The sequence below is a fragment of the Aotus nancymaae genome, unplaced genomic scaffold (assembly GCF_030222135.1).
Source record: "Aotus nancymaae isolate 86718 unplaced genomic scaffold, 86718_ANA_hifiasm-v0.15.2.pri h1tg000053l, whole genome shotgun sequence".
Classification (NCBI taxonomy): domain Eukaryota; kingdom Metazoa; phylum Chordata; class Mammalia; order Primates; family Aotidae; genus Aotus; species Aotus nancymaae.
Genome location: NW_026988467.1, coordinates 12860520 through 12884232, shown reverse-complemented (window position 1 = coordinate 12884232; position 23713 = coordinate 12860520). Strand labels below are relative to the sequence as shown.

Below are 23713 nucleotides of genomic sequence, written 5' to 3'. Positions count from 1 at the left end.
CTTTTTAAATTTTTTTGATGATCTACTTCCTAGAGTATTGAGTATCTTCCTTAAAATACAGCTCGGACGTTGCAGTGAGCTGAGGTCACGCCACTCCAGCCTGGGTAACAAGGCAAGGCTTCATCTCAAAAAACAAAACAAAACAAAAAAAACCAATTCCTTCTATGAGGAGCTTAGGGCTGCATCTTGGCTTTAGGACCACTGTGAACATAAGTAAAAAGTATTAAAGAACACAGAGAGCCTAATAAACTTCCTGCTCAGAAACCTAGAAGGGTACACAAAATGCCTTCTAAACTGGAAAACATAAAGCTGGACGTGGTGGCTCACACTTGTAATCCCAGCACTTTGGGAGGCCAAGGCAGGCGGATCACCTGAAGCCAGGAGTTCAAGAGCAGCCTGGCCAACACGGTGAAACCCTGTCTCTACTAAAAATACAAAAATTAGCTGGGCATGGTGGTGTGAGCCTGTAATCCCAGCTACTCAGGAAGCTGAGGCAGGAAAATTGCTTGAACCCAGGAGGTGGAGGTTGCAGTGAGCAGAGATTGCACCATTGTACTCCAGCCTGGGTGACACAGCAAGACTCCATCTCTTAAAAAAAAAAAAGCAGGCCAGACGCAGTGGCTCACACCTGTATTCCCAACGCTTTGGGAGGCCTAGGTGGGTAGATCATGTGAGGTTAGGAGTTTGAGACCAGCCTGACCAACATGGTGCAACACTGTCTACGCTAAAGAAATAAAAATAAATAAATAAATGCCCTCCTCCCCCAAAACAAAACAAAAAAACATCAGCTGGGCTCTTAATGGTACTTATTTTAACTTGCTTCCTGTAAGACTCAATTTTGTAGTATCTGCTCTTCAAGTTGCTGTACCCTCTGTGACAGCAATTCCTGAAATCTGCAGTTAAGCTGTGCTGATCTTAAGCATATGTTGAGTACATGCAAATTCAATGTAGTTGATAATGTGTCCATGATCAAATCACCATCTTGCAATGCAAGGGCTGCCCCATAATTATCACACATTAAAATAGTTTATTTCTTTTTCCATTCTGTAATCTTAAAATAATATCAGCTTCAGTGCCTGTTCACAATACAAAAAAAGTCAAAAAACAAAAAAACACCCAAAACATAAAAAAGAAACAATTTGCCAATAAGTTATTTGTTCCTAAGAGTATCAAAAGTGCAAAATATTCACCTTCTTTTCAGATCTCTCCCAAGTATAATCATCCTCCTTGACAGACTGAACAGATTCAGCAGCTGCCACACTGTGTTTGTTTTTAAGGGACAATGTCAGACATGTGGATGGGAACTACAGTTCATCTGTAAAGATGTTTGGCATCAGCTTTTAAATAATTCTATTTAAGGCCGGGCATGGTGGCTCACGCCTGTAGTCCCAGCACTTTGGGAGGCTGAGGCAGGTGGATCATGAGGTCAGGAGTTTGAGACCAGCTTGACCAACATGTTAAAACCCTATCTCTACTAAAAATACAAAAATTAGCTGGGCATGGTGGCATGGGCCTGTAATCCCAGCTACTCAGGAGGCTGAGGCAGGAGAATCGCTTGAACCCAGGAGGCAGAGGTTGCAGTGAGTCGAGATCGTGCCACTGCATTCCAGCCTGGGCAACAGAGTGAGACTGAATCTCAAAAAAAAAAAAAAAAAAAAAAAGAAAGAAAGAAAGAAAGAAAGGATTCTACTTAATCAAAAAAGGTCTGAGTATGTGCTTCCAATCTCTATTCCCAAACAAAGGAAATCACTTAAAAAAAGTCAGATTATACTTCTTTTTGTAATAGAAAAATATTTGTGTAATGATGGCAGCTGCAAATTGATTGGGACATTAATAAATAAAAGGGAACAAGTATCAATAGGCTGCAAATGAGGAAGAAACCAATCTACCTGAAAACTACAACCAAATTCTCACAGCTAATAAGTGATGGCAGTGAGACCACAGCCCCTAATGGAAGTTAGGGCAGCTTCCCCCACTGAAATGTTCTTTAGTTGGACCTCAGTGTTAGACAAAAATTGTGCAACAAACTACTGAGCAATAAATTTTTTTTCTTTTTTAAAATTGGCATGTATTCTGCAAAGACCTGTCTTAGGCCCGTTTCACCCCGTCTGCTAAACGTGATGCATAGTCTGTATCAACTAGAAGAACCCATCTCTAAAAACATCAGTGTTGATATTCAAAGACCAGAGTGTTAGAACCAAAGCCAGGTCCTGTATGATCACATACCTCAGACATCAGACAGAGCAATGGTGGCACAGGCTGAGCATGACAATGGCTCATACGTTTGACACAAAAGTAAACAGATTCGTGGAAGCATTCAGGAGGAAAGCCGTGCATGGTCAAGGGTAAAGTTCAATTGACAATAAAAGCTCCCTAATGGCCTCATAGGGCACCAGCTCCAAATGGATCTGTAGAAGAATTTTTGGGATGAAACATCTGCCAGAAACATTGCCAGTCCCACTACTTTCCTTTCCTAGTGCAAATGGAAGGTGCAGCTGTCTGAAGGTGATTTTTATTTTAAAAAAAATTCTAAAAACTGAATAAATCTGGCATGGTGGCTCATGTTGATAATCCCAGCCATTTGGGAGGCCAAAGTGGAAGGACTGCTTGAGGCCAGGAGTTTGAGACCAGCCAGGGCAACATAGCAAGACCTCATCTCCATGTAAAAAAATAAATAAATAAACTTGGAGAGTTTTTGGTTTTCAGAAATTAGTCAGGAATTTCATTAGTATCAGAAATTAAAAATTAAAGCCTACCACCAAACCAAAACACTACTTATATAAGCAACCTGGCCATAAAAGACCCAGAAAGTAATTTTGAGGATTGATGTATCAAGGAGCCAAATGAATTCCTTGACCACTTCTATTTGGCCCAAGTGCCATGAGATACAGCATTCAGGCTGGGTGTGGTGGCTCACGTCGGTAATCCTAGCACTTTGGGAGACCGAGGTGGGCGGATCACGAGGTCAAGGGATCGAGACCATCCTGGCCAACATGGTGAAACCTTGTCTCTACTAAAAATACAAAAATTAGCTGGGTGTGATGGTGGGTACCTGTAATCCCAGCTACTCAGGAGGCTGAGGCAGGAGAATGACTTGAATCCAGGAGGTGGAGGTGCAGTGAGCAGAGATCACACCACTGCACTCCAGCCTGGCAACAAAGCAAGACTCCATCTCAAAAAAAAAAAAAAAAAAAAAGAGATACAGCATTCAGAGGAAGTGTTCATTTTTAGAATGAACATTCTCCCACATATGGGAGAATGAAGCCTGGCAATGATTTCTTTTTTAATAAAGCTATAGACTCCATGAAATTATAGGAATTCCTAGCCTTAAATAATTTATTACTTGCCAATGTAGCTCAAGATTTAAATTATTCAGGATCCAAGTGGCTTAAAGGAATACTAACTCAGTAAATGTCCCATCACTGATTTTCACCCTTCACAAAGCCGCCAAAGACAACTTGCTTTGACATTTGAATGGACCACTCTTTGAAACTGTCCAAACTCAAACTCAGAACCACTAGTGGTTCTGCCCTGAAAAATAAAGGGTATGCTCTCTAACTGGCTGGTATGAGCCAGCCTGGGGACCACTATACACTGGAGCTCAGCACACTCAGGTGCTGACTGCCAGTCTGACCCTGTTACTCGTCAAACAGCTGTAAGTTAAGAGTGAAAACAATGAAGATGAGACATCAAAATATAGGCCAGAAGTGGAAAGTAAGCCTTCTGCAAAATGGGAGTCTAGAATAAGTCTTGGCTCACTTGCTACAAAAGATGACTTGAAGATACAGCACTTTTGGGGTAACAGTGTTCAAAATGCAATTGTTGAGAAATCTGAAGTTCCTTGATACAAAGACATGTCTGGTATTTTACTAAAGAGACGCTATTAGAGTGAAGAAGTTCCTTGAGCCTGACTCATAGCAGGTGGGAATAATTTCTCTTCAGTGTAACGTCTACTGGCTTTATAGCAGCTTATCTCTACATTCAGAGAACAAGATTACAAGTTATGGCTCCTAATATCCATACCCTAAAATCGAGAGAGGCAGAAAGGCATCTGAAATCATACATGTCAATGGCTCAAAGTCATCGCAGTACTTCTTGCTGTGCAGACCCTCCCCTGGCCACCAGCAGCACTGGGGCGGCAGATGCGATGCTCACAGCATGTCTCAAAGCTGCATCGCTTCAGCCACTGCCCAGCCTCCCTTTCCTTTTCTTGAGAACTCACATGCAGAATGCCCGCTCACTCCTTTCCTTTTCAAACCCTGGCTAACAAACTGTTGTTGGGGGGATACCCCCAAAATATACTTTTAGCCAATTACTCCCAGAACAACCAGTAAATGTGAGATTGCTTGGAAAGGGGTCTCTTTCCAGATGCGGGGCTAGAAGCTGCTGTGGTTTGTTCAGGGTTAAGAGCATGCGCCATGGCAGCAGCATAACCGGGCCGGGGCTGGGGAAAGGGCCAATGACCCGGCCTGCACGACAGGCTCAGGAGGGTCCGCCAGATGCCGTTTGCAGGATGGAGCCCTGTGTTTCTCCAAGACACAGGACAGAGGGTGGGGTGAGCATGGGACTGGGATGAGAAAGAAGAGGGGATGAGCAGTCTATTTTCAATGGTGTGGCATTCAGTGAGGAAAAATAAAACCCAGAGGAAAAGATTTTGATCTAGGGAATTCAAACTTGTGGTGTTTTTCATTCCTAGGTTAGAATAGGACAAAGGAAAGATTCTTCTAGCCATGGTTCTAGAAGAGCAATCTAAAGTCTATACTCTGTTCATTATGGTAGTTTGAGTCCTAAAAATACCTGTTCACAGGGGCATGTTAAAAAGTCTGAAGAGTTCAAATCCCTTTTGAAAATCTTCTCAGTCTAGTTCAGGCCATGATGGGATATAAAACCTCTGTAAGGAGCCCTCCAGCAGGCGTTCCATCCACAAGGAGAGCTTGCTTAACTTTCCTTTGATGGGCCTGGATCCAAGACCACAGGAAGGTTTCCCTCGAGATTCACCCAGGTGGAGGGAAGAGTCAAGATCGCTGCATGACCCCATGGCTTCCTCCTCTTCGACTGTTTTTTGGGGCTTGAAGAGGCAGAAGTATTTCTTGTGGCCATTCAGGGCCAGTACATAACCAGTGTAGTCACGTTCCATGAAATGCTTATCATATTGGTTTGGGATCGGGGCTGCATCTTGAGCAAATTCTAATAAGTATTCTAGCCATTCTCTGTGTTTATCTAGACTCAGGAAGGAGAAGTGTAGGCAGCTGCTCCTGCAGGAAGAAGAGAATGAGGACTCAGGGTATTTCCTGACACATTTAATTGCTGAGAAAATAAATACCCCAGTGAAACTTAAAATCATAGGAAAATGCTTTGTGTTGGGTGGGGCCTGAACACAGAGAAACAAAGGCTTTCTGTGGGAGCCAGCGCCCCTCTAGCAGCTGTGACAACTTCAGTCACCCATGCCCCGATCCCTTGCTCGGCGGAACTTACATTGGTCTTCTGGAAAACACACTAGGGCTAGAGAACAGTCAATTTGCTGAAAGGGCTCAGAGAAAAACACTGAGTTCAAGCTTTTCCCTCCAGAACCAACAGAACACGAAGTGAAGTAGAAAAAGAGGTCCCTGTCTCAGTGGCTCAGATGTCTGGATTGGAAAGGTCACAGCCAGCATCTTGCCACACAAATAAAGCCCCATAAGACCAAAGAGAAAAGTGTGCAATTTCAGTGTGCCTGCCCCCTCACATACACACATACATACATGCGTACACACACACACCACTTACCCAGTAAATGTGTAGACCTCCAAAGCAAATTTCTGTAGTAGGCTGGTCTTGGTAGAATTCGACAGGATGAGGACCACATTCACGTGGCCTGGCCTCAGGCGTACCAAGTTACTGGTGTATGTTACATCTGTGAGTTCAGTTACCTCCACAAAGCCTTTTTTAGGAATCTTGCTGTGGAGAAATATTGAGGAGTTAAGATGCTGTCAGGATAGGGAAAAGCCATTACTTTGAAAAGGAACAAGTGAAAGAAAATGCTACGTTCTAACCAGACTAGGTATGTTATTCACTATTTTTGAGCCTAACACATTGGTAGGATGGGGATGGCCTGACTTGGTAATCCCTGACCTACAAACAGCCTTTCTGTGCTGCTTTTCTTTTTCTTTTTGAGACACGGTCTTACTCTGTTGTCCAGGCTTGAGTGCAGCAGCATGATCATGGCCCACTGCAGCCTCAACCTTCTGGGCTCAAGTGATCCTCCCACCTCAGCCTCCCAAGTAGCTGGGACCACAGGTGCCTCCCACCACATCCAGCTAATTTTATAAATTTTGTGCAGAGACAGGGTCTTGCCATGTTGCCTAAGCTAGTCTTGAATCCTGGGCTCAAGCAATCCTCCCACCTTGGCCTCGTAATGTTGGGATTACAGGTGTGAGCCACTGTGCCCAGCTTGATGCTGCTTTTCAGGTGCAGAAGTTGCTCTAGGACAGAATGAAGAAAACTATCGCTCAGTCTGTGTTCTTTATCTCAGAGACCCTGGCCTCTCGCTGCTGGATGTGTGTGTGTGCTCAAGACTGGTCACGTTCATTGACAGTTACAGGGACAAACCACGTCCTCCTTCTGGCTCACCTACCACTTGCCTGACATGCTTCTTTCCTTCGGCCTTCATTATGAAATCTAAGGCATCTAAACACCTAGAGGCTCTTAGTAAACACAAGTCACAGTGACTTTTCCTCGTATCCACACTTTACATGGAAGGAGGTGCAGGAGAGTTCTTCTCTACACTGTATGTTCCAATGCTGTGTTATTAGATGACATGATCTGGGGGGTAGGTGCCAGGGAGGTAAGTTTGGTGTTTTGTTAGAGAAACCTGCTGTTTTCTTTGGTGAAGCTTGGCTCAGTCTTCCCAGTCTTCTCTTGGGCTTCCTCTTTATCGGGAGGGCTTGACTCTCGGTCATCATTTGAATCACTAAAGTAAGAAAAAAGCCGTTTTACAAAAAAAGTGTCAACACCGAGCATGGAGGTGCAGTGAGAAGCCACAGGACATTTACCTGAAAGCCTGAACGATGACTGTGCCGAAGAGGATGAAGAGGGCAGAGAAGATCAGGGACAGCAGAGGCATCATTTCCCGCCTAAAACCAAATTGGCGAACTATTAGCTCAAGTTAAACTTTCTTCTCTCTAGCTCAAAAAAAGAGAAAAATCCCAAACCAGAAATTATTCACACCAATAAACTCTTCCTAATTTCAGGCAAACAGAGCTTTTCCTGGTTGGGGGTGGCGGTGGAGGGAAAGGTAGAGATTGTTTGCTCAGTGTTCTAATTCACAGATAGCTTATTCTAAAAGTTTAATTTTATAGCTCATTATAATAGGCTATGCTTGGCCAGGCGCAGTGGCTCACGTCTGTAATCCCAGCACTTTAGGAGGCCGAAGCAGGCAGATCACCTGAGGTTGGGAGTTCGAGATCAGCCTGAGCAACATGGAAAAACCCGTTTCTACTTAAAAAAAAATTATAAAATTAGCTGAGCGTGGTGGCGCATGCCTGTAATACCAGCTACTCAGGAGGCTGAGGCAGGAGAATCGCTTGAACCCGGGAGACAGAGGTTTCAGTGAGCTGAGATCACACCATTGCACTCCAGCCTCGGCAACAAGAGCAAAACTCCATCTCAGGAAAAAAAAAAAAAAAAAAAAAAAAAGGCTATGCTTAATAAATTCTGCATAAGGAAACAATAAAAGGAATAATAAAGGATTTAAGGTATAAATATGGAAGAATTTTCTGATAACGTGGAATTATTTCAACTTTACTGATTTTTTTTCTGGTCAGAATAATTCGGATGTAGCCCAGAAGGGTGGAGTAGGGAGACAAAATTGATCTTACAAGATTTCATCTAGGACTGGTGTTCTGAAATTTTATCCACCCACCAACATTCAGCAAAGGTCTGCCACTTTTCAGGCACTGTGTTGGGTGCCAGGAATCACAAACATGAATGAGATGTGGTTCTGCCTTCAGGGGCTCATGAGCTCATCAGTGGGTGGCAGTGGGTCTCCCTCTGCAGGTTATTTCACTCATTCCTTTTACATCTATATACTGGACTCCATGTGTGTCAGGTCCTGTGCCAGGCACCAGAGGTTCCCCGACGAAGAGACAGTCCCAGGCTCTGCTGCCCAGAATGGTAGCCATGGCTGATCCTTTCCCAGCCAGTGAGAAAGCATCAGTCAGCCAATATAAAAAAAGGGAAGTGGCTGGGCATGGTGGCTCATGCCTATAATCCCAGCACTTTGGGAGGCTGAGGCAGGCGGATCACCTGAGGTTGGGAGTTTGAGACCAGCCTGACCAACGTGGAGAAACTCCATGTTTACTAAAAATACAAAATTAGCTGGGCATGGTGGTGCAAGCCTGTAATCCCAGCTACCTGGGAAGCTAAGGCAGGAGAATCGCTTGAACCCGGGAGGCGGAGGTTGCGATGAGCTGAGAGAGCGCCATTGCACTCCAGTCTGGGCAACAAGAGCAAAACTTCCATCTTAAAAAAAAAAAAAAAAAAAAAAAAGAAAAAGAAAAACTGTAAACATTCTTCCACTTGCCCCATCAAGTGTACATTGAAATTTAATAATGATGAACTCTTTTCAAAAGAAAAACAGTGACACAGTATTAACAGAGAAAAAGAAATTCAACCTCGCAATATCCCTACCAGTTGTTGTGAACTATGCTATTCCAGCAGTCTGAGATGTAGTCAGAAGCAGAGTAGAGCCATCGAAGGAGAAAAACCTACGTAGACAGAAAATGGATGATGGTCAGGACTGAACCCCAAAGGCAGAGTCCCTCTACCCTGCAACACAGTGCTGCTGCTGGACCTCTGCTCAGAGCAGAAATCTGTCACCAGCATTGTGCGCTCATGAGCCCTCCTGGCGTCCCACCCTTCTCGGCCTCGATGCTCACAGGAGCAAGTTCATCAGTCAGGTCGGGAAGCACTGCTTCAGAGGACAAAAGAGCTGGATCTTTACGCAGCTGGTCAAGATAACCCAAGAGGATGAATTTATCACTCTCACTCCCAGTCCAAGGGTCTTCTAGGGTTTTATACACCACCCTTCCCGCTGTGTTGCGCCTTTCTAAGATAGACACCTGGAAGAAAAGGAGAGAAAAACCATCAGAAGTTTCAAAAGCATGATTAAGTTACACTTGTTTGTTTTTTGAGATGGAGTCTCACTCTTGTCTCCCAGGCTGGAGTACAATGGCGTGATCTCGGCTCGCTGCAACCTCCGCCTCCCAGGTTCAAGCAAGTCTCCTGCCCCAGCCTCCCTAGTCGCTGGGATTACAGATGTGCACCACCATGCCCAGCTAATTTTTGTATTTTTAGTAGAGATGGGGTCACATCATGTTGGCCAGGCTGCTCTCAAACTCCTGACCTCAGGTAATCCACCTGCCTCGGCCTCTCAAAGTGCTGGGATTATAGGCGTGAGCTATCACGCCCAGCCACAGTTGTTTTTTTAGGGAGGATGGAAAAAAGGACCCAGTGAAGTCAGCAATAAAATTAAACACAAATATTGATAATTCTAAAATATTTGCAACAGACCTAAATCTTTCTTACAAAAGAAGTAACTTTTTTTTTTTTCTTTGAGACAGTCTCACCCTGTCACCCAGGCTGCAGTGCAGTGGTATCATCCTGACTCACTGCAACTTCTGCCTCCTGGGTTCAAGCAATTATCGTGCCTCAGCCTCCTGAGTAGCTGGGACTACAGGCATGCACCATCACACTGGCTAATTTTTGTATTTTTAGTAGAGATGGGTTTTCACCATATTGATTAGGCTGGTCTTGAACTCTTAGCCTTAAGTGATTCACCCACCTCGGCCGCCCAAAGTGCTGGGGTTGTGTGAGCTACCATGCTCGGCCCAAGAAACAACTGTTATGGTGCCTTTCCTAAACTTTTGTTAAAAGTTAAAGCTCTTTTTTTTTCTCAATAGATTTTGTTCTATAATCTTTGACTTAATATTAAGAGAGACCTTTGTTTTTAGAGAGATTTTCCAATGATTGCCAAAATGATGGAAAAGTCAGAGGAGAATTTCTTGTTTCTGTAGGGAGTGATGACAATGGTGGGGAAAGGTAGGAGAGATCAACCAGGAGAAAGTGAAAGAGGCAGACAGAGGCAGAATTTTCTAGAGCACATTACTGGTGGCCTAAAGATTTGTAAAATCTAGGATCTAGGATGCTGCAAGACCAGACTTGCCATAGTGAAAAACTGGTTAAAAGGACTGGTGACTTTTAACATTTACTGATAGAAAAGATGCTTTCTGTGGAGGTCTGAGGCTAACATCCAGAATGCAAATGGACCAGGTCAAAAATTGTTTTAAGAGTAGGCTTTTGGCTGGGGGCGGTGACTCATGTAATCCCAGCACTTTGGGAGGCTGAGGCGGGTGGACTGCTTGAACTCAGGAGTTTGAGATCAACCTGGGCAACATGGTGAAATCTTATCTCTACAAAAAATACAAAAAATTAGTCTGGTGTGGTGGTGTATGCCTGTAGTCCCAGCTATTTGGGAGGCTGAGGTGTGAGGATCACTTGAGCCTGGGAGGTTGAGGCAACAGTGAGCTGAGATCATGTCACTATACCCCCAGCCTGGGAGAGAGATTGAGACCCTATCTCAGAAGAAAAAAAAAAGAAAAGAAAAAGAAGTCCAGGTGCGGTGGCTCATGCCTGTAATCCCAGCACTTTGGGAAGCCGAGGTGGGCAGATCACAAGGTCAAGAGATCGAGACCATCCTGGCCAACGTGGTGAACCCCGTCTCTACTAAAAGTACAAAAAATTAGCCGGGCATGGTAGTGCGTGCCTGTAGTCCCAGCTACTTGGGAGGCTGCGGCAGAAGACTGGCTTGAAACCGGAAAATGGAAGTTGCAGTGAGCCGAGATCGCACCACTGCACTCCAGCCTGGCGATAGAGTGAGACTCAGTCTCGAAAAAAAAAAGAGTAGGCTTTGAAAATAGCCTTCAGAGTTCCAGATTTCCTAAATCTGTATCCAACACTCCCAAGGAAGAAGGAAACAGAGTCAAGTGCCACGTGCTTGTGAAGAGCCTGGGATGAGGAGAAACTCTGTGGCTCACCGCTGATTTCCCTTGAAACACCTCACTGTCTGGTAGTAAGGTGTGGGCAAACTCCTGCTGCCGATTGCTGTAGACATGCACAAATCTCACTGTGTCTTGTGTGTTTGCCAGGGCAAAGGACAGGAAAGCCTCAAAGGGTTTGCTCAACTTGGTAGTCTCAGGAGTCAGTAAAACCACACAGTACCTGCACAACAACAAAAAGAGAAAGCTTTATAACCAACCCCTGATGGCAGGGCCAGCACTTATAACGGCAAGTGAAGGTGAAGAGGAGCTCATCATACAGAAGTGAATACACTGTGCCCAATGAAAGCTGACATCTCTACTAAGGGAAGATTTCCAAGTCATTAACAAACTGTTCCTTTTCCCAATCTGTGATGTTTTTCCCAAACCAAACTTCTTTACCACATTTAGGAATTTTTAAATTTTATATATAACATATGAAATTATATACAATTTTGTTTATATTACCCAGGCTGGTCTTGAACTCCTGCCCTCAAGCAATCCTCATACCCCAGGTTCCCAAAGTGTGGGATTACAGGTGTGAGCCACTGTGCCAGGAAGGAATTTTTTTTAAGGGATTGGTCACTGAATCTCTGATGTAGTAGGGCCTTTTATTTTTTGAGGTGGAGTCTTGCTGTGTTGCCCAGGCTGGAGTGCAGTGGTGCGATCTCAGCTCATTGTAACTCTGCCTCCTGAGTTAAAATGACTCTGCTTCAGCCTCCCAAGTAGCTGGGATTACAGGCATGTACCACCTCACCCAGCTGGTTTTTGTATTTTTAGTAGAGACGGGTTTTCACTATGTTGGCCAGGCTGGTCTTGAACTCCTGGCCTCAAGTGATTCACCCACCTTGGCCCCACAAGTGCTAGGATTATAGGGGTGTGAGCCACTGCTCCTAGTCAGCAGGGCCTTTTAGAAACTGTTTGTCCTCGTTCTTCCACTACAGGGAGGGCTGGTCAAATCTCTCTCAGGCCAGAGTCCACTGAGCATCATTCTGAAGGGCTTCTTTTGCAAGGTTCCAATGGAAAGTTTAGCTATTCATTCTCCCAGAAATATTTACTGAGCACTTAGTATATGCCAGGTAAGACAGACAATATTCTTGCCCTCATGGAACTTATATTCCAGTGGGGAAGACAGAAAACAAATAAAAACAGATACATCAGATACATCGTGACAGGTATCAACAAGTGCTATTTTTTTAAAAAAAGATGAACAACAGGGGACAGAGAGAGGCCAGAGAGGGTGGAATCTATCAGACAGGTTGGTCAGGGAAATGCCAACTGAGGAGACATTGTCATGAGAGGAAATAGGGTCAGAGCATCCCAGGCAGAGAGAACTCCAAATGCAAAGACCCCAGGATAGAGAGTGACTGGATCTGATTTGCACTTTTTTTTTGGAGATGGGAGTCTCACTCTGTTGCCCAGGCTGGAGTGCAATGGCACGATCTCAGCTCACTGCAACCTCCACCTCCCGGGTTCAAGTGATTCTCCTGCCTCAGCCTCCTGAGTAGCTGGGATTATAGGTATGTGACACTGTGCCTGGCTAATTTTTGTATTTTTAGTAGAGACGGGGAGATGGGGTGTCACCATCTTGGCCAGGCTGGTCTCGAACTCCTCACCTCATGATCCACTCACCTTGGCCTCCCAAAGTGCTGGGATTACAGGTGTGAGCCACTGTACCCAGCCCTGATTCGCAGTTTCAAAGATCACCGGCTCATTTATGGACACCTGCCTGGAGGGTACAAGAGTGGAATGGAGCAGAGAGACTAGTTGGAAGGCTGCAGGGGGTCTCACTGGGAGATGATGGTGGCTTGTTCCAGGGTAATGATTAAAAAAAAAAAAATTAAGGCTGGGCATGGTGGCTTATGCCTGTAATCCCAGAACTTTGGGAGGCCAAGGCAGGTGGATCACCTGAGGTCAGGAGTTCGAGACCAGCCTGACCAATATGGAGAAAGCCAGTCTCTACTAAAAATTAGCTAGGCATGGTGGCGCATACCTGTAATTCCAGCTACTCAGGAGGCTGAGGCAGGAGAATCGCTTGAACCCAGGAGGCAGAGGTTGCAGTGAGCCGAGATCGTGCCATTGCACTCTAGCCTGGGCAACAAGAGCGAAACTCCGTCTCAAAAAAAAAAAAAAAAATTTTTTTTTCTTTTTAAAATTTTTTTGTAAAAAAACATTTTTTTAAAAGTGAGAAGTGTGTGGATTTGGGATAATTTTTGAAGACTGCATAAACAATCCTTACAGTCAAGGATATTCTTTTTTTATATTTAAGTCATTTTTTCTTCACTCTTAAGACTATAAAGGAATCTGAAAAGCCAAGAAACACAGGGAAATTATTTATGCTTCATATTTTCAAATAATATGATTGATACATTTTCCTTCTATATCCAGATACCTTTTACAGATGAAACAGCCCTAAATTTAAAGCCACTGACTCATTCACCTGAGAAGGTATGATGAATATATTCCTTGAATTTCTAGACTTTTAAGATACTTGGTATAGTAACTCTTCATACTTTATTGAATGCGTGTAACTTAGCCTTCCTGATTCCCACTAATCCATTTTCTCAGTACTCTATACTTCTGTACTGTTTAATCATTATCCTTGCTCCTTCCCAAGACCTCCGAAGACTTACCCTGAGTGGAATGCTCTGGTGGAGGTAATAACTCTTCCATATTCCACTTCTGTAAAGTGACCCAGTCACTCCTGGACTCCTGGCTAAACTGTGCTCATCCTTCAGGTCTGAGCTGAAGTGTTACGTCTTAGGGAAATCTTCTCTGACCACTAGGACAGGCTGGCAAATCCAACAATTTGGTGCTAAGGTGCCCTAGATTAATACATCCCGTTACCATCATAGTTACTAATCAGTATTTGTGAAATGAAGAATAAGTTCTCACTGTTACAGGGCAGATGTCCAGTTACCCTATAGTAAAATGCAACATGATCCTTCTATTGTAATGACAAGCAGAGGCAAAGCCTTGAGTCCTTACTTTCTCTGTCGGTGAGACCGTTTCACAGGGCAGAGTTCATGGAACAACTTCTGGCTGGTGAGCCTGGCTGCCAACAGATACTTGTTTTGGGTGATAAAGTCATCAATGATTTGCTTCTTCATACCTCGGGCCTAGAGAAAAAACAAGAAGCAGCTAGATTTTATGCAGTGTTCTCAATGCGAGTAGATGGGCTTAAAAAAATGTGGCTGGCCTTGACTAAAGTAATATAACCAAACAAGACAAACCTGCTTGAGCAAATAAACATGTGGTCATCTATTTCAGCCATGCAGGGCTGAAAGCAAGGATGTAGCTATTTCAGGTCAAAGGGAAAATCAAGTATACTTCCCACTGAAAAATTTTTATATACTGTTTTATGCTGACAAATTTAAAAAGTCAAAAATGGCCAGGCGTGGTGGCTCACACCTGTAATCCCAGCACTTTGGGAGGCCGAGGTGAGTGGATCACGAGGTAAGGAGTTCGAGACCAGCCTGGCCAACACAGTGAAACCCTGTCTCTACTAAAAATACAAAAATTAGCCACGCATGTTGGCACATGCCTGCAGTCCCAGCTACTTGGGAGGCTGAGGCAAAACAATCACTTGAACCCAGGAGGCGGAGGTTGCAGTGAGTCGAGATTGCACCACTGCACTCCAGCCTGGGCAAGAGAACGAGACTCCATCTCAAACAAAAACAAAAACAAAAAGTCAATCATTCTGAATTTTAGGCAAATTTATTTAAGTTAGTACAAGAAGAGTTCAGCAAGGTTGCTGGATAACACAAAGTCTATACTTAAAAATCAACGCATTTGATTTACAATTTTCCCCAGGGGATAAATGAATATAATTCTCAAAGGTATAAACTGTTACTAAAAACCAATTTAGGAAATCCTCATCCATTGACCCTGGATTGAGATTATCTTCTCTTTTCTATTCGGCCACTGACATTTGTTTTCTTCCTGTCTCTCAGCACCTTCTCATCTCCATCAGGCACCCCCTTGTGCTGGTGGCTGGCCTGAGTTTTGTCCTTGGCATCCTTCTGGCCTTACTTTACATGGAGCAGTCATTCTTTAACTGCAGAGGATACATTCCAAGACCCCCAGTGGGTGCTTGAAACAACATAGTACTGAACTCTATAGATACTATGTTTTTTTCCTATATACACATGCCTATGATAAAGTTTATCAATTAGACACAGCAAGAGATTACCAACAGCAACTAATATTAGAATAGAACAATTCTAAGAATACGCTGTAATAAAGTTATGTGAACACAGTCCTCCTCACTCAAAACATCTTATTGTACTGCACTTGCCTGTGTTTTGGACTTGGTTGACTGTGGGTAACTGAAACCTCAAAAGGCGAATAAGGGGATAAGTGGGGGTGGATCAGGGGGACTACAGTATTATGCTGGGAAGATCTTACCCTATTCAGGACTTCAACCACTAACCATTTACTGACAATTCACCAGTCTCTATCCCCAGCCTACATGCCTTTCTTAAGATCTCGACTCTTAAGATCTTCTCCCCTTCCATTTCCTACAGGCAGCTCTGATTCAGTATGTCCACAGGCAAAGTTATCATCTTCCTAAACCTGCTCTTCTTTCTTTATGATCCACTTTCCCATCTGGTTTCCATGGTTTCAGGTACTCTTCTGCTATGTTCATAGGACACTGAGCTGCCATTAGAGTGGATGGTTAGGTCTCTGTCCTCCCCTGACTGAGATGCTTGAGGGCAAAGACTAACTCTGGATGTCAGAGCTGGCTCTGTGTTTGCTACAGAGCAGGCAGGCAAGGAAATGTTTACTGAATGAATGAAATAAAGAATTTTATAGAACTTCTTTCTAGCCTCCCTTAGGAGGACAGTCAAAATGTCCTTGTATATAAAATATGTTCATTATAGGGATTTTGGAAAACACAAAAATTAAAATGATATATAATTTTACCATCAAGAGATGATCACTACTAATGCTTTCCAGTATTTTTTTTTCCTTTTTTCACTTCTTTTGAGAACATTGGTACCAGTATTTCCCGTTCTTCCTATGCATACACAGGCATTCATATACAACTGAGATCAGTGTTTAAATTGTATAAACAATTTTGCGTCCTGCTTGCTTTTTAACATGCAATGAAAATTATCCCTAACATGAAGTATTCTTTTTTTTTTTGAGATGAATTCTTGTTGTTGTCCCACAGTCTGGAGTGCAATGGAGCGATCTTGGCTCACTGCAACCTCTGTCTCCCGGGTTCAAGCCATTTTCCTGCCTCAGCCCCTGGGGAGCTGGGATTACAGGTGTCTGCCACCACGCGTGGCTAATTTTTGCATTTTTAGTAGAGACAGGGTTTCACCATGTTGGCCAGGCTGGTCTCGAACTCCTGACCTCAGGATCTGTCCACCTTGGCCTCCCAAAGTGCTGGGATTACAGGCGTGAGCCACTGCGGTTGGCCCATGAAGTTTTCTTGAAATTGTCATTTTAAATGGCTCTATAATATTCCCTTCATGGGATGTACTAATAGTTATCCTAGTTATCCTACTGTTGGATATTTACATTTCCCCCTGGCAATTTTCACATATTATGAAAATTACTTAACATCTTTAGGTGGAAGTCTTTGAGTTCCTATTCTTTTAGCATAGATTCCTGAGGTTGGGCATGGTGGTTCATGCCTGTAATCCCAGCACTTTTGGAGGCTGAGGCAGGTGGATCACCTGAGGTCAGGAGTTCGAGACCAGCCTGACCAACATAGAGAAACCCTATCTCTACTAAAAAGTACAAAATTTAGCTAGGCGTTGTGGCGCAGGCCTGTAATTCCAGCTACTTGGGAGGCTGAGGCAGGAGAATCACCTGAACCCAGGAGGCGGAGTCTGTGGTGAGCTGAGACTGTACCATTGCACTCCAGCTTGGGCAACCAGAGTGAAACTCTGTCTAAAAAAAAAAAAAAAAAAAAAAGGAAAGAAAAAAGTATAGATTCCTGAAAGACAGTCTCACCTCCCTCAGGCCTTTGTTTAAGCTCTCAATGAGGGCCTTCTAGGCCATTCTACCACATAACTGCAACCCTTCTCTCCTAATACTCGACGTCCCTCTTTCCTGCTTTATCTTTCTCCTTATCATTTATCACTATATAGTAAATGATAACAGACTATGTTATACTGTTGGTCTGTCTATCCCAGTAGGACGCAGGACAGGGAATTCTGTTGATCTTACTCAACGCTGTAACCCTACACCCAGAAGACTGTTTGGCACACAATTGTATTAATACAATATTACCAAATTCCTTTTCTAAAAACCTACTTCCTCTAGGAAGATAGTACTTATTTCTCTACACCCTCAATAGTACTATTTTAACTTAGAAAATCTTTGACAATTTGATGGGTGAAAAAGGTTAACGTTCTCTGATTACTCATGAGATTTAATTTTTTTTTTTTTTTTTGAGATGGAGTCTTGCTCTGTTGATCTCGGCTCACTGCAACCTCCGCTTCCTGGGTTCAAGTGATTCTCCTGCCTCAGCCTCCTGAGTAGCTAGGACTACAGGCATGCACCACCACACCTAGCTAAGTTTTTTTTGTAGTTTTAGTGGAGATGGGGTTTCACCAAGTTGGCCAGGATGTCGTGATCTGCCTGCCTCGGCCTCCCAAAGTGCTGGGATTACAGGCGTAAGCCACCGAGGCTGGCCTGAGATTTAATTTTAAAAAATGTTTATTAGTCATTTGAATCTCTTCTCAGAATTTTGTGTTGATTTTCTTGATTAAAAGCTCTTTAGAAATTAAAAATATCAATATTTTAATATTTGTTGTATTTCTCCAGTTTTTTAACTTTGCATTTTAAAGTATTTACATAAAAATATACAACTTAGAGTCAAATTATTAAGATTTTCCAACATTGTTTTCCCAATGCTTTTTAACCCTTTCCCACCTTAAGATCAGATAAGTACTCATCTGTATAGTCTCTGTTAGTTTGTGGTTTCTTCTTACTCCTTTTTATTACTGTTTTGCATTTAACTTTTAAATTCATTTTGGAAAAAGATTGTTGGTTTTCCAACAGAAGCCCTTTAAAGGTGTTAAAAAATTTAAATTTTTACAATTAAAAATGTTTAAAGCAAATAGTACCAAGTTAGAGAAAAAAAATTCATTTGAAAATTTTGTGCATCTGAAGGAAGAGATTGAAAACTAACTGATCCTTTCCTTCACCCACTTTGTTCAATTTTGCTGTTTATTTACACAAAATTTTGGGATAAAATGCAAAGAAAATCTTAAAGCAAGGTGACCCTCACATACCTGGATAACATCGGCAGGCTTGTTTATATGTTCTTTAAAGATCAAGAGAGTGGGGGCGTAGACGTTGATGTTGTACTGCCTCATCATCTCTTCCGTCCCTCTGAAACCCACGTGTACATATCCAAATGATAAATAATCTTTGTATGCAAAAGCAGTCAACTGTTAGGGCATAATAGAGAGGAAGAAAATAAAACTACAGCAAAGATGTAAATTACAAATCAAGTAGGGCTTTTTCATATCACTGAGCAGAGAGATGCACGCCAACTTATACAGCTCTGCTAGGTCTTCCATATCCTTGTATACTTCCAGGAATTCTATGGTGTTCCATGTGCAAAAACTGTACCAACAGGTAAATACAAACAACTCTTTCTTTTTTTTCATAGTTAAGGTAAAATAATCATCTTCTTGAAATCTGTACTGGTCAGGAGGCACGGGTTTGGGGATTACCTGTTCCGTAATTAGGTAAGATTGGCAGTGACCATGCCACTGATTAGGATACCCTCCTCTCCCATCTCATGTCACTGTGACATGAGAGGTAGTGGGGAATGCAGGTAGGGGGAGTGTAGTGGGGGCATCATTCAGAGGGCAGGTCTGAAGTCAATGGGAATTGCATTCACCATGCTGTAGTGAGAACTTGGGTAGATTACATGACCACTCTAACCCTCATGATCTTGGTCTATGAAACAGGGATAGTGGCCAGGCGTGGTGGCTCATGCCTTTAATCCCAGCACTTTGGGAGGCCAAGGCAGGCAGATCACTTGAGTTCAGGAGTTTGAGATCAGCCTGGTCAACATGGTGAAAGCCCATCTCTACTAAAATACAAAAATTAGCCGGGTGGGGTGGCGTGTGCCTGTAGTCCCAGCTACTCAAGAGGCAGAGGTGAAAGAATTGCTTGAACTGGGGAGGCGAAGGTTTCAGTGAGCCTAGATCACGACACTGCCCTCCAGCATGGGCGACAAAGTGAGACTTGTTCTCAAAAAAAAAAAGAAACAAAAAGAAACAGGGGTAGTATCTCTATCACTGGGTTCTGAGGATTAAATGATGTGTGCATAGAAAGCACTAGCACAGTAACTGGCATCAGTAGGTGCTCAATGTATGATGGTTAAGTACAATTTCTGGTCTTCAAACATTTCTCACGGAATATATTAAGAATGTTTCTTACAATAAAGACAAATAGGCTATAAGTTCCAACTCAGAGATTATACTTCCTGCTAAAAAAAAAAAAAAAAAGAAAAAAAAAGGAAAGGAAAAGAAGAGAAAAGAAAAAAGAAAAGAAAAGAAACGAAACGAAACCATTACCCCAGCATAGAGAGTACCTTGTATAACAGTGGCACAACGGGCATTTGGTCAAACAGAAGGACATGAGGCTTATTCTCTTGTTGCCAGCCAGAGAGGAATCTGACATAATTTTTATTTGTAACCTTAAATTGAAAATAGAATGTTAGTCTCAATATTTAACAATTGTATCATACTCCAGTGATGAGAAAATAAATAAGTATAAAAGATTACCAAAAAATAAAAATGCAGACAACTAATCTTTTTGTCTTCATTCGGCTAAAACTATTAAAAGAATGGAGATATTGATTTCATATTTTAACTCTTACAGACTAAAATCATAATCCTGCCTGAAACAATTACTGACCATATTATAAAAACTGAACTTCCAGAGTTGGTTCGTGCTTAATTATAGAGTATACTTCTTAGTCGACTATCCAGCAGAAGATAATGCAACACTGGCCCTTTTAATACCTACCTACCTACCTACCTATCAATCAATCATCTATCTGTCTATTACGTCTCAGTCTCCCAGCTTGCCCTTCATCCCTTTTTTTCTGAGACACGGTCTTGCTCTGTTGCCCAGGCTAGAGTGCAATGTCATGATCAAGGCTCATTGCACCTTCAACCTCCCAAGGTCAAGTGATCCTCCCACCTCGCCTCCTGAATAGCTGGGACTACAGGCACATGGCACCATGCCTGGCTAATTTTTGTATTTTTTGTAGCGCTCAGGTCTCAGTATGTTGCCCAGGCTGGTCTTGAACTTCTGGACTCAAGTGATCCTCAAACCTCAGCCTCCCAAAATGCTAGGATTACAGGCATGAGCCACCACCCTAGGCCAGCTTGCTCTTTTTAAATGGTTTAAATAAAAATAAGGTGATCCACCCCCTCTATACATTATATAATTTCATTTATTGTTATCTGAATTGCTACTTTCCCCCGTTGACATCTTAAAATATTCCTACTGAGAGAACAAATTAAAAACATGAATAAATTTTCTAGCTAGAAATTTTTCATAGTCATTAAAAAAAGTTTCTTTCCATACTGCACCTAGAATGATTTATATAAAACCCACATTTGATTGTTTCACTCCTCTGCTCAAAACACTATAATGGCTCATCACCTGCAGGCCAAGGCTCAAGTTCCTCCAAGGGGCATGGAGGTGCTCTGAGGCCCTCACAGGAGATTCCTCATAACCTTTCTAACCCCCACCTCTGCTACTCACCAATGAAAACTTCTTACAAAGCAGGCTATTTCATGTCTCCAGATTTCTGCCTGCCAGCAACTCACTCCCTCCTTCTCTCTCCTCACCTGGCAAACCCAGTCCAAGGGTCACTTCTGCCAAGAAGCCTTTCCCAACTCATTAGGATGGACTCCAACATACTGCAAATAATCACCCATGAGTTTGGGAGCTGCTTGAAATGGCTACTTGATCTATGCTAGGCACAGAATAGATATTTTATATAAATGTTTGAAGATCCATCAGATAATCTATCATCATTTTAGAAGCCTACAATACTCTCTGACAGTTAACTCCAACAAATATTTCTTCTACAGATAATGATCCCAGCAGGACAGTATAGGGATAGTACATGTAGAAATATGATGAAAATTTTTTATGTTCACTCTCCCTGGTATTGTTAAAAGAATGATTTAAAGCAAAATGAGAGTCCTTTCCTAATTACTTTGATCCCTAACTTAAGATATTGAAAAAAATATATTAGGTGCCTAAATATGGAAATTATAAACTAATGTAAAGTTGGCTTCTTTACTTCAACCTTTTCTTTGTGAAATTCATTCATATTATTGTCATTGTAAGTTTCTAAAGTTTCAAAAATAATATTTGATTTCATGGAATCTGGCTTTTTCCATAGATACGATCATTGAACATACAACCAAATATAATTAAATTTGAATAAAGACAAATGTCTTCACATGAATAAATTTATGAGCTGGAAAGAAATCTCTAATTCTTGGCTGGGCGTGGTGGCTCATGCCTGTAATCCCAGCACTTTGGGAGGCCAAGGTGGATGGATCACCTGAGGTCAGGAGTTCAAGACTAGCCTGGCCAACATGGCGAAATCCCGTCTCTACTAAAAATACAAAAATTAGCCAGGTGTGGTGGTGGGTGCCACTAATCCCAGCTACTGGGAGGCTGAGGCAGGAGAATCACTTGAACCCAGGAGATGGAGGTTGCAGTGAGCCGAGATCATGCCACTGCACTCCAGCCTGGACAACAACAGCAAGACTCCATCTCAAAAAAGAAAAGAAAAGAAAAGAAAAGAAAAGAAAAGAAAAGAAATCCCTGATACTTTCTACCATGTGATCTAATTTTTTTGTTTAGAAAATAGGCACTGTCATTTTAGGCTCAAATTCCCATGACAGTGTAAGATCTGCAAGATGGTTATTAAGAGGAATTAATTCTTTCAGTCTCTGTACTTCATCTATTTCAATTTTTAGTCTCCTACAGACTTCACTTAAATGATTTAGTTTGAGTAATTAATTAATTAATACGTCTTGCCTTCCTCATAATGAAATTCAGGTTTGAGAGGACTACTGATAATGTTCTGGGCAATTAGCAGTCCTATGCGCCTCTTAAACCACTTCTTAGCCATGTTTTCCTTGACAGATACTTACTTTTTCCACCAAGTTCCCTGGAAGAAGACTTTCTACAAATTGTCGCAGATTCTCACGGACAACTGCATTGTGAAAGAAGGAGATTTTCCCATTAATGATTCCTAGGATAGAGGGCGTGCTGTGTGCCCCCAGGTGATGGGCCAGGCGTCTCTCATACCCAGCATGGACCACGCCAATTCCTACACCTGAAAAGAATGGAAGATACAAGTGAAGGCTTTTTATGTCTCCATCGCAGCTGGAAAAAGCGCTAAGTAATGTTTTGGTGTGAAATTGAAATCCCGAACTCATAGAGGATGTCTTTCCTAATAGACTATCTGGCATTCTTTCACTGCTGGAATTCTAGATTGGCTCAGTTTTTCTGCAGAGCAATCTGGCAATATGTAAGAAAAGTTACAAATGCGTGTGTGTGTATGTGTGTATGTGTGGGTACACATATACATAAACTGGGATCATCTGATACTTATTTCACTTAATACTTGAATAGCTTTTCTCGTTCTTTCATTCAACCAATATATTTGGAGGGCTAGGTACTGCTACCACTGGAGACACACTCAATATTAAAGGCCGATAAATGTACATTTTCTTTTGGATGTCTACTAGATTTTTTGGCTTAACATCTCCAAAAACGAACCCCTGATCCCCTCCCACAGACCTGTCCTACCCAAACCTTTGACATTTCAGTTGATGACGGCTCCATCCTTCCAGTTACTCGGGCCAAAAACCATCTTCGGCTTCTCTTATCAGTTACACCCCACATCCAATCTGTTAGCAAGTCTTGTTGGTTTTCTCTTCAGAATATGTCCAGAATTCAACTGTTTTTCATCACTTTCGTTATATGCCCTGCTCTGAGTCATCATTATCTCTCCTGCCTATGTTGCTGTAATAATATCCTAAATGCTCTCTCCCTATTTCTCCATGTCCCCTGACAGTCTGTTCTTAACATAGCAGCCAGGCCGTTCCTTCTAAAACATAAAAATGGATCACATCACTCCTCTGCCCAAACCCTGCAAAGACCCATTTCAGTTGGAATAAAATGCACAATCCTCACAGAGGCCAATAAGACCCTTTGTGTTTGGCCCTGGTTCCCCATGCCCTCTTTCTTCTCCCACTCCTCAGCAGCCTGCCCCAGTCCCCAGTGTCCTTGCTGTGATCTGAGGATATGGATGTTCCTGCCTCAGGGCCTTGGCACTGGCTGTTCCTTCAGCCTGAAGTGTGTATCTCCCCAACTTCTGCGTAGCTGACTTCTTCACCAACTTCAAGTCCTTCTGAATGGGGCCTACCTTGGCACCATATTTAAAATATGGCCCACTCGGGCCACACGCACAACCTGCTCACTTCACTTTTTTCCCACAGTGTTTACCATCTTCTAATGTCCCACCCACTTTCCTTCTGTCAATTGTTTATTGTCTGTCTCCCCTTCTAGAATGTAAGCCTCATGAAGGCAGGGATCCCTGTGTATCCCCAACACCAGACCAG

General features: G+C 42.7%; 1 protein-coding gene across 2 annotated transcripts in view; it reads right to left on the bottom strand.

The window, feature by feature from the left end:
- Positions 1-1004: 1004 nt before the first annotated feature.
- Positions 1005-23713, bottom strand: part of DNAJC16 (DnaJ heat shock protein family (Hsp40) member C16) — a 36598-nt gene continuing 13889 nt past the window's right edge. For both annotated transcript variants that reach the window (XM_064363331.1, XM_064363332.1), the window contains exons 5-15: positions 22238-22422; positions 19642-19746; positions 18326-18484; positions 14061-14191; positions 11073-11256; positions 8916-9098; positions 8668-8744; positions 7032-7112; positions 6851-6949; positions 5767-5937; positions 1005-5255 (exon numbers count right to left, since the gene is read on the bottom strand). In XM_064363331.1, coding sequence (XP_064219401.1) covers positions 4856-5255; positions 5767-5937; positions 6851-6949; positions 7032-7112; positions 8668-8744; positions 8916-9098; positions 11073-11256; positions 14061-14191; positions 18326-18484; positions 19642-19746; positions 22238-22422 — 1775 coding nt within the window. In that variant the 3' untranslated portion in view covers positions 1005-4855. The remainder of the gene's footprint in view (positions 5256-5766; positions 5938-6850; positions 6950-7031; positions 7113-8667; positions 8745-8915; positions 9099-11072; positions 11257-14060; positions 14192-18325; positions 18485-19641; positions 19747-22237; positions 22423-23713) is intronic.